We start from the raw sequence: 19,524 nt of genomic DNA, 5'->3' as shown, positions 1-19,524 counted from the left end.
GATTAGGGATGAGACTGCAGAGGATGTTTTAGCATTGAGCTCGTGGAACCCTGTGGAAACCAGGCTTAGGCCAGGACTTGTCTCCTGAGGTGTGGACGGCAGCTCCTCCCAAGGCTCTGTGGCTCAACCAGTGTCCCCTTCTGCTAGGTTAGCCTGGGTCCCCCAGGAGGGCGAGGGGCTGGGTCCTGCCTGCACATGGTTGCCAGCAGGAAACCCCAGGAGTCAGGGAGGAGGTCCTGCTTGGTGGAGCTAGGGAGGGGGCGACACTGCCTCTTGTAGGCCCCATGGCATCGAGCCCAGTGGGAGATGTGATGCTACACTCTGGCTCCGCAGAGTGGAGAGGACGGCTTGAGCAGGTCCACAGGCTGAAGGTGGGCCACCACCAGGCAGGAGCTGCGACAGCCCCTCCTGCCCAATGCTTGCTGCCCATTAGGTTCTACATTGAGTGCCTTCCAAATATCACTTCAATTTTGACATTCGCAACCCCAGGATGGAGGCTTTATTATCTCCATTTTACAGGTAAGCAAACTGCGGTCCTCAGGAGTGAAGTCATTTGGCTGAGACTACAGTGGCCTAGAAGCCAGGCTGGTGAGGCCCAAGCTCAAAGCCAGGCGAGGAAGAACGGTGGGAGCCCTGCCCCCAGTCTGGTCCCTCCCGGGCGGCAGCAAAGTCAGCCTCCGTTACTGGGAGGTGGCTGGAGTGTAAGTAAAGGCTGCCATTACAGCAGTGACAAGAGAGCAGCCAGGACGGTGCCCACCCTCACAGTGTGCCCACATGGGCAGAGCACTTCACAGGTGTGCACCTGCCTGGGCGTCACGGCAGCTCTGATCACAGAGGAGAAGTGCCAAAGCGAGGAACAGCACGCTCGGGCTTGGTTTCAAAGCCCAGGCTCTCAGTCACTAGGGACGCTGTATGTGTGTCCCAAATATGTGAACAAAACTGATGCTCCAGGAGAGGGAGCCCTCTGGGCCTGGTAGTACCAAATACCCAGGCATGCTGTGCACCCCTCCAGGGCACCCCAACCCGCACCTGGACTGCAGGCCTGATGATAAGAGTCCAGCTGACCTGCAGAAGACCCTAGAGTTTTCTGTTTGTGCAGGTAGCTTGGGGTTCTGATCTCTTGGGGGTCTTCCAGGAAGCCCAGCACAGAGGGGTCCCTCAATGGCCCCAAGTGATCAGGGGCCTGCATGGGTTGGTGTGGAGGGGCTGCATGTGAGCAGGGACAGCTGAGACCACCAACCTGCAAACTCAAGTGTGCCCTCTGGCTCCATGGTCAACATCAACCCTGGCAGCCATGTTTGGGCTATCAGCAGTTTGCCCTGACCCCAGTGGCCACAATACCTGCAAGATCTTCCTTGGAACAGACGAGTCTCGGGGAGCTGCTTCCTGGTTCAATTCTGAGTGACAGTCTGAAAACAAAGATTTTCACAAGGTCAGATGGGCTCTGGTGTACCAGAGGGGGAACTGAACACGTGTGTGTTCAGAACTGGGAGGCCAGATTGCTGTTGAGGGCGACTCTATAGTCACAGAGCCCAGGAACGCTCTGAGGTCTGCTCCAGATCCTGGCCCCTTCCTTCTGAGGTTCCCGGGGGATTCCCACGACCAAGAAAGAGCAGTTAAGGAAGACACAGTCCAGAGAGCAACCGCGGCCCATCGTCTGCCGGGCACAAGCGTGGTCATTCTCAAGACAGCCCTGGGCCCCGGGCACGCTCTCCAACCCCGTCTCATAGATGAGGAAACTGAGCAGCACGGAGGTTAGGCAGCTTCCCCAGACGCGAAGGGCTATCGGCAGACGGGGCGGGACAGCAAGCCCAGGACGCCTGGCCTGAGCCCGGGGTCCTAAGCCAACACACCGCACCCTCTCTCAGAAGCCCCCAGAGAGGCACAAGGCCATGGATGGGTGACGAGGGCTGGCACCTCAATATCACTATCTTCTAAGCACCAATTAAGAACCTCTGGGTCAAAATGACAGAGTAAAGCCAGATACCAGATTCCCCTCCCAATAAAACCAACAAGCAAGTATAAAGGCTTAGGAGTAAAAGAATTTTACCAGCTGCAACTCAACAAGGAAGGGGGATTAACTGAAGCCATGACCTTCAGAAGCTTGCAGCCAATGAAAAAAAAGAGGATTCTGAAGTCTGACCAAGAGTTGTAACATGGCACAGCTCGCTGCCCTCTGAGACTTCTCAGTAGGTCTGAGAGGGGGTCCTTACCATGCCTCCCCTCTTCTGAGTGGCACCAGATGCCGGGGGAATAGATGAAGTGGGTGGGGAGCATGGTGGATACTCTGATGGGCAGGAACGCTCCCTTGGCGGTGGATTTGAAGCCCAAGGGCACCCCAGTCTGCAGTGGGCTAAGTCCCAACCAGGTGGAGAAACCCTGACACAGGCCTTCCGTAGAGCTCCCTCCTCTAAATGAGACCTGCTCTCCCCGGGGCTTCTGAGGAAGGGCAGGACTAGGCAGCCGGGGGCCTCACGGCACAGCAGGGGGAGGCCAGCCCATGTCACTCACACGCCAGCAGGGTCAGATGTCACCTCCCTCTATCAAGCCATGGACTGCCCGGATGGAGTCTCTCGGTGGGAGCGAGGCGACCTAGTACACATCCTCTCCCAGGAGAAGGAGGGAGGAAGATTCCAGGCACAGCCCAGCGGGCAGCCCGGGCCACACAGTGGCCCCAGTGCTCTGGACGGAACAGCTCCTTCAGAACAGGGCTGAATAAAGCGGCACCTGGAAACGGAGGTGACGGCACCAAGGACTAGGGTGACGAGGCAGACTGGGGACCTAGCGGAGCCAGCCGAGGGCTGCCTTGGGCAAGGACTGAATGGCTTCCTACCGTGTGACAAACGCTGAAAAAGATGGAGACAGCAGCCATCAAAGAAGCTAGTGGACGTGGAAGGCAGAGGGCACCCGACACACAATTCCCCGAGGGAGGAAAGCCAGGGAATGGCACAGAGACGGAGGCAGGCGGGGGCCCAAGGAGCTGATCTGAGAGGAAGAAAGCACAGAGCGCCCCGGGAAAGGCTGACGGGGACCCCCCGCCCTGGGGTCTTCCCCTTGTGCTTGGGCACCACGAGGAAATCTCCATCCAGCAGACAGGCAAAGCCGCCAAGCTTACGAGGAAAGACCCGTTGGGTCTGAGCCTTCTCTACAGCCCTGGGCAGTGCCAGAGGGCCAGGCGGCAGGCCCTGAGCCCCGGAGGAGCACGGCCTAGCTCGGCGGCTGTGGGCACTTTCACGAAAGAAATCAGAGCATGTAGGACCCATGAAAGCCTCCTTCTTCGTGGTGAAATGCAGCTAAACAAAGGATTATTTAAAATAAAGACTCCAGGAATGGAGACGCGGTGGAGAAACAACAGGTGGTAGGAACTGAATCTGTTTCAAAGCACTGAACAGGAGGCTCGATGATTCCTGGCAGGATGTGCACCTTATCAGCTTGGACTATGTAGAAACGACAGTAATACAACTGACGAGAAAACTGGAAGATGGTGAAGGCGAGGGGAAAGAAGGGAAGAAGGCTGACGTTCTCGTTTCCATAACCAGAGTCACCGCACTTGCTGCGACGGAGACCTGCTTAGAAGGGAGTTACCGACCCCAGCCTCTCACTGTTTTTCCTGACCTCTCTTGTTAATCTTAGAAGGTTCTTTTAAGGAAATATTCTCTCTTGTGGTCAAGAAATATTTATTTGAAGAGCAGCACTTCCTTATATTTTATCTCACTGCCTTTTGCCGGTTTAAATTAAAATAAAATGAAAGTTAATACAGCAAGCATGGCACAAGCCAATTTTGATAAATTCTGCCCTCCCATCCGTCCATCTGCCCATCCTTCTCTCTGTGTATATACATATGTACTTTCTCTGCATAGAAAAATAATGTTCACTTAAAGCTAATGGTCATGCTTCCTAGGTGGTGGGAACTGGGGTAAGTTTTCTTAAAGAAAACAAAATAGCCTAAGGGCTGAGAAAAACAAAGCACTGGTTGGGCAATGCCTCCAAAGAAGATGGAGGCAGGGCGTTAGAAATGCAATGCCGTCAAGGTCAAAACAAGCCCCTGTGTCCTTTGGGGAGGGGAACAAGCCACCAGGTGCGAGGGGAGGACGGGCTCCTCAAGCAGAGGCACAAGCCCCGCCAGTCCGTGTCAGGCAGAGCCAGAGCTTCCCTGGGAAGGAACCGCCTCCGTGGTCTGGGCCCAGGGGTGAGGGGGTGGGCGGCTCCCTGGGTTTGCCCACTGGGACCACAGCAAAGGCCTTTGTTAATTCCAGGCTGACTATTGTTTAGCATGAAGGGCTGGGGGTGTTTAGTGTTCTTCAGAATGGAAGGAGTAATTACTCATGATCTGCAGCTTGTCCAAGGATTATCTCATGGCCAGAAGTATTTATAGACCATTTTTCTCCTTAAAGGATATTAGCGTTAATGAAAAACTGCTGTCTCTTTAATTGCACTACTGGCACATGAATGGAAAATATTACCCCAGAACCTAAGTGGGAATATTTTATGCTCTGGGGTACTCTTTTCAGGAACAGCAAATGTCTTGTAAGTAAAATGAGCTTAACTTATAGCAAACATAACTTTAGTGGTAATCTCTGGCCTCATCTATTGTTGATACTATTCAATAATAGGCCAAAATACTGTATTATATTCTAGCAAAATATTATATGATAACAACTAAAGAATTATGTCTATGCCCCCAAAGATACCTAATCATGAGGACCACCTAGGGAGCTTTGAAAAAATATAAATTTCCAGGCTCTCCCCGAAACATATGGATGGTTAGAAAGCTTCCCAGGCAACTCTGATTCATAGCTCAGGCTGAGAACCACTACCGGAGCGGTGGCCAGACGTGCAGCTGTCTGCACAGACACTCCCGAAGTCCTGGTGAGTGAATCAGGGGTAACCTGGGGGTGTCTCTAGTTGCCACAGTTCTCTATAGTTTTAATGACTTAGATCAAGAATAAATAATCAAACTGATTAGATTTTCAGACATGAAACTGGAAGAGAGTAAACAAACATATAGGATAATGGGAGTCAGAAATCACAGTATATGCTGGAAGCAACCAGTAAGGTGACATTTAAAAGAATACATGTAAAGTTGAGATTTGGGAGGTAAATGATCCACGGCAAAATGGCTAAGACTTGCCTTGATATATCAAGTTATACAAAAAGGACTGAGGCTCTTAGTGGACCTCAAGTTCAAAATGAGCCAAGAGGCCATCCAGTCAATTTGGCAGACAGACAGACCTGCTGGATAAATCCCCAGGTGCCACAGATGAAGAAAGAACTAAAAGCCAGAGCATGGTGAAGAGAAGATGAGACCCAAGGGCCCACAGGGGCCTTGGCCTCTGAAAGAGCTGGGTGGGCTCTGGAGGTGGGGGCTCAGCCGGGGCCAGAGAGCCGGGGTCCCGCAGAAAGTGGGAGCTGCCCTTCTACCCAGCACCAAGAGTCAGGGGGTTACTCATGAGAACGCAGCACAAAGCCTGCACCATGCTCAGCTGTGCAGTCCAAAGTCCTGTTACCCACGTGATACAGGAAAGCCACACCGAGAAGTTCACAAGACACCTTCCTCGGAACCACAGAGCTGGTGGGGCTGGGCCAGAGGCCAGAGGGAGGAGATGCTTAGACAGCATCGCTGTGGGTCAGAGGTCACAACACATGTGCGTGCTTGTGTGTGCTGGGTCGCGGGTGCTGCTGCAGGGACCTTTCATAAGGCCTGCTGGTGGTGACACACTGGTCCCAACAAGGGCCAGGCAAGAGAGGGGGCACCTACTTGTAGTTGTCGTCTTCCACAAACTTCTGGAGCTCTTCGATATAGCGCACGGACTTCAGGTACTTCTGCACGTGGGGCAGGGTTGTGAGGTGATCTGCGAAAGTGGATAAAACCCAGAGGCTTCAGTCTCTCCCCACTTCCAGGCCGCAAACGAGAAATGTAGGCATCACGGAGCTTAGTGTGAGATGCTCCTTGGGTATTCAGGCATGTATTCATTCCTTCAGCAGTTGCTGAGGGTCCCTTGGGCCAGGCCCTGTGCTGGGCACTGGGCACACGGGGGTCATCCTATCTGGCCTGCCTTCTGCCCTCAAGTGCCCACTGCTCCATGATGGCTGGGCTGCAGACACACCTGAGGTCACCCAGTTCCTTAGCTGGGGAAAGATGGCCTCCAGAAACAGGCCAGAGCCAGGGGCCTGTGCCCTAAAACAGGTTCCTGCTGGGTAACTGGGCCCTCCCACACCTGCCCATCCACTATGCGACAAGAATGCAAGAATGAATGAACACACCCATCCAGCCTGGTGTGGAGGCCCGACCCAGGCCCCGGCACAGCTTTCGAGTCTGGCCCATGGGATGTCTGCTTTGTCCTGAGGAGGAAGGGAAGGGCCTAGAGGCCTGTGCACCTGTTTCGGGCCAGGCTCTGTCCCAGGTGATGCCTAGAAGGCATCTGCTTTAACCTTCACATCTGCCGCACTTGGGGGAAGTCAAACGCCCATTGCACAGAGGAAGGTGCTACAGCAGCCACGCAGCTCACGCCCCCAGGTCGCCCCAGGCCTCTGCCGCACTGCTCTGCTTCTTTCCCAGAGTGACCATGTCAGCCGCTCTCCACAGACTCTTACACATTACTGCACTTCCTCTGAGGGGGCTGGACACCCTCCCCGACCCTCTCTGGTGCTCCCCACCAGGTGGAACAGAACAGGGTAAGGGGAGAGGTGGAGGCAGCAGTGGAGGCTGCAAAGAGGAGCAGAAAGAGGGTGGGGAACGGCTTTGTTTCTTGGGGGTGCGTGTCCAGGTGCTGAGGGGAGCACCTGATGGCTCTGCCCCCTCACTGCAAGATTCAGAACAGGTCATTTTGTTTCTCTAGAGTCTCAGTGTTCTCGTCTCTGAAGTGGGGACAAGGACACCTGCTTCATGGGGCTGATGATCGGGAAGATGCCAGTGAAAATACCTGTAGGAAGAGGCAGCTTTTACTGCACTCCAGCAAAACGTCCCTGCGCTGAGGCTCCGGCTGTATAACATCCCTAGCCTCCCTCAGCAGAAGTGATGAGCGCCACAGGCAAGTCCGGCCCACAAAACCCACTCTGTGTGATGTTTTCTTTCTGCATGTGCCAGCTGATGTTGAATGCAGTGGACACCGCTGAGACCACGGGACGCCCCCCCACCCCAGAGCCACAGATGGAGGAGCCTGGGTCCCCAGCTCTACTTGGAGGAGAGCTGCCAGGAACTGCCCCCAAGCCTCTTCAGGAATAATAGCCTGGAGCCGGACAGGGCTGGTGTCTGTGGTCTCAGACGAGTGAGTCAACTGTTTTCAGCCCGTTTCCTCATCTGTAATACAGGGACGGTACCATCGGTTTGCAAAGTCTTTGAAGATCAAGTGCGTGTGTAAAGGATCTAGCCCACGTTTGATGCTCAAGATATTAAAATGAGGACCTTTGTGGGACCACCTGGTTTCTAGAGCTGTCTCACTGATAATGTGCTGGACCCAAATTTCAGTGATATAAAATATCACAATTCTAGCAACCACGGGTACTAACCGTAGCTGCAGGAAACTTGTAGATCAGCAATAATTCGGAGGATATTGTTCATCTGATTGGATCTTTGTTCATTTTCCATGATGCTGCCTGAGGCAGGATATGCAGAATCAATGTAGATTAAATCCAGAAGATAGATCCCTGAAATTTAAAGAAGATAGTTAATGATGGTAAGCACTTACCATTAATTGGAATGAAATTATGCAAATCAGCACTTAGCTGCTAAAAGGAATAAAAGGTGAGTTATGAAAAACTGAGATACTATTTGGATTGCAATTCCAATCCTGACTACCAAGTTTTAACATAGACTGCTTTCCTGTAAATCAAACATCTGAGCAATCACCAGAATGAATGCTGGCAAGATTTAGCATTTCTAGTCCACACTCTCTCCAGCAACAAGGGTTTTTGCCTGTAACCCAAGTGGAAAATAACAGGACATGAGAGGGATGAATGAATACTTGTGTCTTTCACCAGCCGATGAAGTCTAATAGGTCTAAGGTGTCATATCCAGGAGAACACCCATTTGGCCTGAATTCAGTTTTTCATTTATTCAGGTAGCGGTATGTCTGCCTATTTATCTATCTGCACACACACATACACACATATACATATATACACACGCCCCCAAATCATAAATGAAGGGACAAAAGGAGAAATCAAAAAAGCAACAGTACTTGGTACAAATAACTCAGCCTAGACAGGGAATTCTCTTAACAGTGCTTAATATGAAAATAACATGTGATATAAAAACATCACTGTGATAGGCCAGGGTTGAGCTTGGCACGGCCTCATGGTATCACCCCAGTGGGAATTCATGACAAGCCCCCTGGTCAAGGACAAGAGAGGACTGGCTGTGCAGTGTGACCCACTTACTGCGGGGCAGCACGCAGGCTCTCTGGAGATGTGGATGGATAGTGGGCATGCCCCAAGCAGCCCTCCCTGAGTATTGCCACTGTACCTGTAATACTGGTGAGGTTGAACAGGAGTAGCAATGTAAAGCAAAAAACACTGAACACGGAAAAGAGGAGTGATATTAATGAAAAGCACAGTTGATTGAAAAGATCTAATGATTATAAATCCCTATGCACAAAACAACATTGCATCAAAATACACACACACAAAAAAGCAAAGAAATGAAAAGTAAATTCAACAAAGCCACACCGTAGTGGGAGGCTTTGGCACATCTTTTCTAGAATTTGTGTGTGTGTCTGCATGCATGTGCATATGTGTGTACATACAAAAATATACACATATACATACATATATAGGTATGTACATAGATACATGTATATATGTGCATATATGAATACAATATCTGAGTAACAAAATTAATAAGCTTGGTGTTCTATAAATGAAAACTTAACTCTTTTCAAATACCTATGGGATGCTTATACAAATTGATTATGTGCTAAACTATAAAGAACTCAATAAATTTGAAAAAGTAAATACTATGTTATCCAAATTCTTTGACCTTACATCTAATATTTGGTAATAAATATAGAAGAAACTTCTAACCATTTGGAAAACACACACACACACACACACACACACACACACACATGCATACATGTACTCATAAGCAACTCTTAGGTAAAAATCTATTCAAAGGCAATGACAATAAGAACACCACATATAAAAATTTATGGGATCAGACCAAAATGGTAATCAGAGAAAAATTTATAGCCTTAAAGGTTTACTACTAAGCTACTAAGAATTATTACAATGTAATTAGCCAGATGCTTAGTATGATAAGTTGTGGGCTTTGGGATGGAGCACTGTACTGACTTACACATTCATTGTGTTATTTATCCTCACAACAACCCATTTTACAGAGGAGCAAAAGGAGACTCAGTTGTATAACTCAGTGAGTATAACTCATTCAAGGTCACACAGCTGGTAAACGCTGGAGATGGGAGTTGAACCCAAGTCTGCTCCCTGGAGTACATGCTTCCTGCCATCACAGAAGACCACTGTGCTGGATGCCATGAGTCATTCGTCTGCTTTTAAAATAGCTACTCATTGTTACAGGAAACCGTTAAATCACAGAAACATATGCTAGCACTTCTCATAGGAGCTATTTCTACTTCCTTTCTTTCTAATGGCACCATGTTCCCAAAATTTTAATAATTAGAAATAGTTTTCCTTGTAAAGAAGCTCCAAGTTTGTAGGTTGACATTCACAGATTTATTCTTTCTCTCAACCTTGTTTTTCCTCTCCCCTCTTAAAAATGTAAGTCAGTCGCCTCCCCCGGGATTCAGCAGCGGCAGGCCTGAAAAGCCCATTAGCGCTTCAGCCACGACAGAAAGCATCCTCTAGTGCTGAGCGCGAGCGTGTGAGATGAGGGACGTCAGGGGGCTTTGCTCCAGATGCAGCCTCTGTGCAGACTTGAACCCAGCGGACTGAGTGGCAGAGTGAATGCCCAGCCAGGAGCAGAGACACCGAGGAGCAGGCAGGGAGAGGGAAGCAGGTGATGACCGGGGGTCTACTCCAAGAAGGAGACTCGCCCTTCTGACTCCCGTGATCCTCCCATCAAGCCGGGGGTGAGGAGAAAACTAAAGCTCAGAGAGGTTAAGAAACCTGCCTGAGGCCTCACAGTGGGTGTGTGGGTTTGAGCCCAGGTCTGTCTGGGTGCCTGTATTTTCTGACCTACCCACTGGCCATCAGAGACACGTGGGGAGTCACCTTTTCTCAAGTGACACCCTTAGCATGGGAGGCTTGCCCTAGGCTGCCCTGTGAGGACCAGAGCGGGCCCCTTGGCTTCCTCTCAGGCCCAGAGCTCTGCAAACAGAGGCCAGGAGGAGCTCAGCACGGCGTTTCCACCCCAGCCCCTGCTTTCACCTGGGGGCATGGGGAGCTCACTACCACATAAGAGCAAATTCCAGCATCAGAATGCTTGTCGATCCCCCCACAAGCTACACAGACTCCCACACATCTACTCCCCAGGGCCTGAGAGCATAGGCCGTGGCCGTGACGTGCTGAGGACGGAGGGGCCTCCCAAAGGAGGCCTCCTGGCCCCGTGGCCTGAGGAGACCCTGATCCTTGGCAGCGCCCGGGCAGAACCTCTGTATAAACAGCCTTTCACTCCCACAACAAAAACAGCTCCATCTGCAGCAATTCTGCTACAGTTAATCCCGCACAAATCCAGCGGAATCTTTTCAGTGTTGTTATTAGCTCATAACTGGAAATATTTAAGTGCCAAAACAGTAATGAGATCAAGGATAGCCACCTCCTGCTTGTACTGCACCAATGCTGTGCTACGCCCTATATATGGCTGGCACGCTAGCACGCTCCACAACTGCAGTTAGACACTTATTCGTATTATTCATGTATTTAATGTCCGATTCCCCCATCAGACTTAAGCCCATCAGAGGAGGAAGTGCATCTTGCTCCGGGGGCTCAGTCCCCAGCAGCCGGAGCAGAGCGATGAAACGCAGGGATGGAGGTGTATTTTATTTAAGCCACACAGTAACCTTTTGAAGTACATTATTGCCCTCATTTTGTGGCTGCAGAAAGAGACACTGAGAGTCAGGTGATGAAAATAATGATAAAACTGAGCACTAACTATGTGCCAGGTCCTAAGCTAAAAGCTTTGCCCGGATTATTGATTTGTAACACCACTGTTGTCAGTGCGGTTTTGTCTCTATTTTAGAGGAAGAATCTGAAGCCAAGAGTGTTGCATTGCTTCTCAGACGTCACACCGCTGGGAAGTGGCGAGGTAGGATTCGAACACAGGCCATCATATTGTCAGACCTTCTTTACCCCAGGCAGATATTCTGGCGTCTGGCAGCCAGCGAGGCAAGATGCAGGTATGGCTGGACCCAGAGTACCCAGGCTGTGGCTTTCCCTGCCTGATGTCCCCTCTGGGGTCAACACTGTCCAAGAAGGTTCAGCACCAGACTGTAGCAACCTCCCCCTGCCTCACCGCCCCCCTCCTCCCGCTGTCTCCCTGGCACACCTCACAGCGTATCCCAAGTCCCGTCATCGGTGGGCCTATGCAGGCCCGGAGGCCCTGCCAGCTCTGCCACATGACAGGCAGCTGTGGCATGAGCAGGAGAGTGTGGGGGCTTGGGGCCAGAAGACTCGGAACCCTGGCTCTGCCACTTACCAGCTGGGTGGCCTCAGGCAAGCCTTTTACCTTCTGGGCCTCAGTTTCCCTGACTGTGATTAGGGGTAATGATGGTGGTTGTGAGGAGGCTCCTGGCCCAGAGCCTGGACCACTGATGTGCCCAAGAAGCTGAGCTGACCCCAAACTTGGCTCTAAGGCTCCACTTGGGGCAGCACTGGGGTGCCCATGGGAGGGAGGAGCCCAGCTGGACGGCGCCTAGATGCCCACCATGTGGCGGCCACCCACCTCAGAGAGGCCCTCACTGGACATTCCGTCTGGGCTGGGGCAGCACAGCTGGGATGTCTCAGCTCCCTCCCTATTTATACAGTTACCACAGCAGACGACACTGTGTTACTGGCCCTGTTAAGATGGACAGGAATTGGACCAGCCACTGGCCCTGGCTGCCATGGGGCCGAGCAGTGCCAGGGACTGGGGCCGAACTGGGAGGTGCGGACGCATCAGAGGAAACTGCTGTCCGCAGCAGGAGAGGCTGGCGACGCCCGCACCACGGCACCCTCGCAGTGACCCCCCCCACCTCCACCTCCACCGTGGGCGCTCTGCCGCCATTTCCCCGGTTAGAAGAGAAGTGACTTGTTCAAGGTCATACACTTGAAAGTGGGGGAGTCAGGATTTGAATTCAGGCCTGTCTGACTCCAAAGACCTAAGACCGAGAGCCACACTGAGGACCAGGGGCCAGGAGCCACTGGCTGGCACAGGGCCCGGGGTCCCAGCCGCAGAGTGGGGGCCAGCCCCACCTCCTTGCAGAATACGTTGGCCTCCCAGAGCCAGACTGGAGTCTCCCCCGGGGCTCACCCGCCTGCAGAAAAGACCTCCTCTGAGGCAGACAGCGGCCCAGAACACGTGTGCTCTGCCCCCTCCTCCCATGCCCTGCACAGGGCCTGGGGCCCGGTGACGCTTTTGTGGCTGCCCTGGGGTGGCAGCCAGACTGCCACGGTGGGGAACAGAGACCCGGGACCCACAGCTCACTCTGATGTGGGTGCCCTCTGCATCTGGGCTGCTCCCAACCCCAGGGGCACGTGGCCAAACCTTCTTCCTGACCCTGAATCCAGGCCCCCCACGAGGGGTGTCCACAAGATGCCCTGGGCCCGAGGAGGAAGTGCCAGGCTGACAAAGGAGGTGCCCTCCCAAACAGACGCCCTCTCTTAAGCTGAGAGACACCCATGCTCCCTGGCAGAGAGCCTGCTTAAAGCTGGGCACTCTTGGCCCCCAGCGCCAGAGCCCGCGGCTGGCCCCCGGGCTCTGCCACAAGCCCAGCAGCTCACTGCTGTCTTGTTCCCCCCATCATCACCCGCCTCACTTCCATCCTGAGGCCAGTTTTGGTTTTTCTCACACAGCTATCTATTTAATAAGGAAATTTCTGCTCTGTTGAGGGGGGAAAAAAAACCTTCTACAGCATAAAAATATGCCACATTTCCATCTTACACTTTCCATTTTTTCTCTTTTAAAGTTTGAGGTGAAAGGCTTTTTACATGTTCTCCTGCTCTGCCTTGAAAAGATTACTTTCAAACTTCAGAAATGAGGAGTGCTGGCACCCAGAACTATACTTGTGTGGTTTGATCACATAAACCGTCTTGAAAAATTCCAAATGAAATAACAAAGTAGTGGTTCATTAGAGCTGTTGTTGTTGTCGTTGTTGTTGTTGTTGTTTTAAAGAGAGCACAAAGCCATTCCATCTACTGCAGGAGATTTCAGCAGGCAGCTCAGGCTCCCTGTCAGATGCAGAAGACTGAGTGTTAATTAGTGCCCACTAATTAGTATCAATCATGCAAAACCTGGACTTCAGAACAAAGCCTCATTTAAAGAATATTCCTTATGTGAAATGTATTGGAAGTTCACTGACATTGAGACAAAAGTTTCCTAGGTCTGCAGAAAGGGGCCAAACCCAGGAAGTCACATGTCAGGTGGTCAGAGACCATGTTTCTTGGATGAGCACATGGCCTCGTTTACTTTTTGGTATGAAGGCTCATGAATCACAAAGGCACGTGGGCAAAATCTTGCAGCCTGCACAGAATCCTGGGGTCCAGGGGAGCCAAATCTCCTGGCTCCCGGAGGTGAAATGAGGCCAATCCCAGATCCCCAACAGGAGGACTACCTGGTAATCTACAGATGCAGTGGGATAGCCTACTCTTTGCAAATGTTCTCCTAGAGAGCTACGGATGGTAAGCACACGCTGCTATTCAGACCAGCAGTTAGGAAGGGCAGGAGAAGAAGCCACCGATCTGGCTATTGTTATTTAGCTTGTTTTGTGCTGGACGCTGTTCTAAGTAAATGACACGTGTTATCTTATTTAATCCTGCAACAACTCTATCGGCAGTAGAGAAGAAAGTGGCACTTTGGTCTGCCTACTATCCACTCCCAATTCTTTTGGAAAGAGCCCTCAATTTTCCTTTGGGGGAAACTGTCCTTCCCATACTCATAATCCACGTGGTTTTGGTAGGTCTTGGGCCATTCCACTCCCTCTCTGATCCCAGGGGTAAAAGCAAAAATTTTTAATGAACCAGTTTGGAAAGAAAAATCACTCCAGATAATCCAGAGATGAGAGAAATTAAAATTAAAATCACAAACTATCCACAAAGGATGCAAATCCATGTAACACAGGTTAAAATCCATTGCCTCAAAGGCTCCCATTAATAATTCACAAAGATAAAAAGGAAGTGAACTTAGTGTTCATTATAGAGAACTAGAAAAAGAACAAAATGAAGCAGAGAAAGTAGGAGAAAACAATTAAAAAAATAAAAACAGAAATAATGGCTTTTAAAGTTACGTCTTATAAAATGATAAATAAAGCTGAAAGTTGGTTCTTTGAAAAAGTCATTTAGTAGACTATCCTTTGGTGTGTATGACAGAGAAAAAGGAAAGAAAACACAGATGCACATACACTCTAAGGGATGAGAGAGAGAGAATATGATTCCAAATAAAGAGGCGATGTTAAAATAGTAGTATGTATAATTTTTATGGCAGCATATTTGAAAATCTAGATGAAATGGGTGCTTACTAGGAAAATCTATCTTCCCAAAATTACCCTGATAAGAGGCAAAACCTTCGATAATAAAGAGAAAAATATTGACAATGTTGAGAAAGGTACTATAATTAAAAAGTTCAATATCCAAATGGTTTTATGGAACCCATCCATAAAACCTTAAAAGAAAAGCTGATGTTATTTAAACTGTTCCACAGAATAGAAGAAGTCAGAAATATTTGCAGTTCTTTTTATGGCACCAGCATAATAACCATTATACCAAAACCTGATAAAAATGGCATATAAAAGAGACCAACCTCATTAATAAATAAAGATCCACAGATTCCAAATAAAATATTATCAGATAAAGCTCACAAGTGTTTAAAAATAATAGTAGGAAATTGAATTAGTAGTATATTACATAATAAAGCAAATAGGCTTATCATAGGAGTGCAATGACATTTCAACAGACGATCTTGAGAGAGGCTGAAAAGTCACTGTTAACTTTAATATCCATTTCTGATAAAGCACGGAACAGACTTCCTTAATGTGATAAAGAATTCATGTTAGAAAAATTGAAACAATGTTTGTAATATGAAATCCTATTAATAAGAACAAGTCAAGAATACTTTCCAAACTGCTTTCATTTAATACTATTCTGGGTTCACAAGCCAATTCTGGGTTCATAAGCCAATAAGACAAGATAAATAAATGTGTTACAATTATTAAGACATGCATAATATTGCCATTATTTTCAGGTGATATTACTTATCATACTAGTTATATAATTAGAAAATCTAGGATAATCAAATGAAAAACTATTAGTAGCAAATAACAGAGTTAAGTTCAAGGGAAATATACATAAACCAATAGCATTCTTATATACCAGAAGTCATTAGCTAGAAAATGAAAAAAAAAAAAAAGAGGCTATGTATAGTAAAAACAAAACTATAAACCCTGGGGAGAAAAGTTTTAAAAAAGAGTACAAGATCTGTACAAATAAAACTTACTTGATAGAAAAATTACATGACTTATTAAAATTAAACATGCACGTATCCTGGGCTTATTAATCCTTTGAAGAATATGATTTACTGAAATAAAAGCAAGATTTATATACATATGAACTTTTTCTCTATAACTGTGCTTTAGTTGTCACATTGAGACCGTCACACTTTGGTAGCTAACGTAGAAACTGAAAAAGTAGAAATATCTTAAGGATATGAAAGATGTGAATAAATGAGGAAAGAGGTAATATTCTTAGGAGGGAAGACTCAGCATGGGAAGGATGGCAACTATTAATCAATATACAAATTTCATGATTCTAAAATTGATTCTTGAAGTTTACCTGGAAAAGTAAATACATAGAAACAGAACATTTTAAAAATGAAGACTGAAGAAAGAGGCTTGTTATAAAAGGTGCTGGGAAGCTGTCATGCAATGTGGCCCTGCTGTAGAATAAGACAAGCCAGTGGCACGGGGCGGGGAGCCCAAGTACAGACACACGCAGATACTGACATTCAGTGAGAGCTAAGGGTACATTTTAAGTTGGCAGGGAAAGGCAGGGTCCTTCAATAAATGGTACTGGGACAAATGATTATCCATTAGGGAAATATAAACTTGGATGTCTGCCTCATTCCTTAAAGCAGAATAAATTCCAGATGAATTAGGGGCTGAAATCTAAATAGTGCAAACAATATAGGAGGCTCTTTTTATGACCTGGGGGCACGCAAAGACTTAAGTGTGACATGAAACTCAAACCATAAAAGAGAAGACTGACATACTGGGCTACATTAAAAAAGAAAAAGAAAACACACTTTTGCGTGATCAAATCAAAAACCATACAAAAAGTTGAAAGACAAATGCCAAAATAGGAAACATATTTACAATTTATAAGGCAGCTAATAGTTCTAATATATAAGATATTCCAGAATAAAGGTAAACAGTTTTATAAAAGATGGTCAGTAAAGATGTGAAAGATGCTCAAGTCTCACTAGTAATCAAGGAAGTACAACTTAAAAAAATACATATATATATATATATATATATTTGCCTTTTATACCAGCAAGGTCAGAAAGGTTGACGATACTTTGTGTTGACAGGAGTGTATGGAAACAGCTCCTCTTATACAAGGATGGCAGTAGAATAAGTGATAGAAACTTTCGGGAGGAGAACATGAGGGTATCTGCCAAAAATTTCAAATGTGTCTTTTTCAGGATCCAGAAATTCCACATCCAGAAATTTATTCTATAGCAATACTCCTACAAATTGGCAAAATAAGTATGCAATATTCATTCCATCATTGTTTGTAATTTATAACCGAAAAATGTCATGGTTTAGATACATGATTTTTTATCCAAGAATGGAATATGACACAACTATTAAAAAGGACAACTGATGTGGAAAAATATCCATGTGTTTTTAAGTGAAAAAAATAATCAGGTATGATTTTTTTATACACACACACACACACACACGCGTGCGCGTATACTGACAGACATGTGCACACACATGAGAAAGAGAGCGAGAGAGAATATATGGCCCAGTTTGTTAATGAGCCATCTTTAGGGATGGAATTTTAGGGTTATTTTCTGCTTTATACAATTTATATTTTTTCAGCCTTTAGCTATGATTATGTACTACTTTAAGAAATATAAAAGAGCAATATTGATCTTCCTTTAGTCTTTTCATCCTCTTAACTATTAAAAAGGCAAACATTTTTTGGGCAGAGAGAAGGGGATAATATTTTACACACGGATTTTCGGAGCATTCTTAGCTCCCATTGAAGACACGGTTTTCAGGTTTAAAAGCCACAAACCTCTACTGACTGCCCCCCGTCTGTCTCCAGGCTATTGCCAAGGCACGGTCTCCTCACTGCTCTCCCTGCCTTTGGTCTCCATCCCTAATCCATCCTGCATCCTGTGATCTTTCTAACTAGTCAGACTATGCCCTCCCCAGTTTAAAATTACCCAAGGACTTTCCACCCCCACAGGCAGTGTCCGTGGTCTTCCGGGGGATGTCCCACACCTGAGCCTCTGGCCACTTCTCCCACTCTCTTCTCATGTGGTGGCCCAGCTGTGCCCTGTAGTGCCCTGGACAAGCCCCCTGCTTCAGGCTCTGATTTTCCAGAGGGGTTTTCTCCCCTGCCTGTTTGGCCTCCTTCTCCTCCAGCTGTTGGCTGGCTCCTCAGGGAACAGGCCGCCCTTCCCTTGACCACAGCATCTATCTTACCTTCCTTGAGGGCAAGGGCTGTATCTTATCCAGTTATGCATTCTCAACGGCCTGCACCAAGCCTAGCACAGAGTAGGGGCTCAGAAAATGTTTGGGGGACAACTGGACTGGGTGTTGAGTTTTTATTTGACTCTTCAATCTGACCACTAAAATTCCACTACTCAGTGGAAAAGAGTGGCCTCAGCTGCCAGGCACCCCACTCCACAGACACCCTGTTAGTAGCCTTGTGTCCTGGTATCTTTGAGCTAAATACCCATATTTCTCTGAGTGCTATAAAGGGCTTCCAGAGTACCTAATGTCACCAAGAGGAAATGCAAGACGATCCCCCCAGTGCAAGCCTCGGAGACCTGCCTCATATTGGGTAAAACCGAGGCTGCCCACGTGCCAAGGAAAACACTCCCGAGCTTGTCTTTCCAACTCTGGCTCAGAGATTTGCTACTGTGCACAGAAAACTTCCTGGACGTCCGGGGCCACCAGGATCCCGGCCAGAGAGTGAGCTCACGGCCGGCTGCTTCAATCACCAAAGTATTTTCCACTTCCACTAATGCGCTCACAACTGTGACCACACTTCACCTAGTCTTTAAGTGTAAGAAAAAAATAAGGGAGGCAAAGGCAACATTGTCAGATTTAGTCATTACTCAATGGAAACTGTGTAACCAAACACGACATTCTAAACCTCAATCACCAATCCTGGCATTCTCTGGAAAACCGGCAGCAGATTTTCAGAGGATCAGCTAGATCCAAACTGATTTTCACTTTCTTAAAGCAAATGCTTTCCTGATTTTGCTGAAATGAAATTCTGAAAGCCTCTTTGGGCCTCTCGGAAGAAAAAAAGGCATCTGACTACTAATTTATTCGTGTTTTCAAGATCTCTCCCTGACTTTCTTGATTGAGATTAGTACATGCAAGTCCGCACAGGACTGTCCTAGAAAACACCCTTACAGGGAGCTGGGGCTCTTCCTGTCCACAGTGGGGCCACTGTGGGCTCCGCCCTTCTCCCCGTCACGCTGTGTACTCGAGGCCCTCTGCCCAGCCAGATCCAGCCGGCCCAGGGCCAGCCTGGCCTTTTCCAGCCCTGCTCCAAGGTCTGGGTGGGCAGGCAGGACTGACTCCCATCAGGCCTGTGGGCCAGCAGCACCAGGGCAGAGCACTCAGCCCCACCAGCAGGGGGCGCTGGAAGTAGGCATGCCTTTGCTTGTCGGGGATCGTGCCTTCTGGGTGGGATGGGCAGATGGAGGAGAGCCGGGCAGTCACTGGCTGGAGCCCTGCTTAGACTGGAAGGTCCCCTGACACCTACTCTCCTTAAGGTGCCTCTCCCCTGCCCAGCAGGCTCAACTCCTTCGGGAAATAATTCAAGAAACTCGACTGCCTCGTCTCTGGGTTGTGGTCGCCTCCCGGAGACCCAGACTTCTACTCCGGTTGGTTCTACCAACTTCATTCAGTTCTGGCTCCTTCCCTTCACGGTTCACTGCTACTCCAGCAGGCTTTGGGGCCTGGGCTTCCCTCATTAGGACACCCCCAGCTGCACCATCAAAGGATGCTTTGCAGGGAAAAGAGAGGTCAAAGTGACAGGGAAGTGTGTTGGCTGACCAATCAGAGGTGGTGGGGAGCACGAAGGAAGGTGGCAGGTCACTGTGGGGAGAGGAGGCTTCCAGGGCGCAGAGCAATGTGTCAGGGACCTGCCTCCTCAGTGAGATGTCTACCA

The 19,524-nt window shown here is 48.5% G+C and overlaps 1 protein-coding gene across 16 annotated transcripts in view; it reads right to left on the bottom strand.

Moving 5' to 3' along the window:
* The window catches only part of RALGPS1 (Ral GEF with PH domain and SH3 binding motif 1), a 286,396-nt gene that overhangs the window by 41,327 nt on the left and 225,545 nt on the right, over nucleotides 1–19,524 (bottom strand). For all 16 annotated transcript variants that reach the window (XM_057499045.1, XM_057499050.1, XM_057499046.1 and 13 more), the window contains 3 exons: nucleotides 7,510–7,647; nucleotides 5,759–5,852; nucleotides 1,342–1,409 (listed from right to left, as the gene is read on the bottom strand). In XM_057499045.1, the coding sequence (XP_057355028.1) occupies nucleotides 1,342–1,409; nucleotides 5,759–5,852; nucleotides 7,510–7,647 (300 nt within the window). The remainder of the gene's footprint in view (nucleotides 1–1,341; nucleotides 1,410–5,758; nucleotides 5,853–7,509; nucleotides 7,648–19,524) is intronic.

The sequence above is a fragment of the Manis pentadactyla genome, chromosome 3 (assembly GCF_030020395.1).
Source record: "Manis pentadactyla isolate mManPen7 chromosome 3, mManPen7.hap1, whole genome shotgun sequence".
Classification (NCBI taxonomy): domain Eukaryota; kingdom Metazoa; phylum Chordata; class Mammalia; order Pholidota; family Manidae; genus Manis; species Manis pentadactyla.
This window is presented reverse-complemented; position numbering and strand designations above follow the sequence as displayed.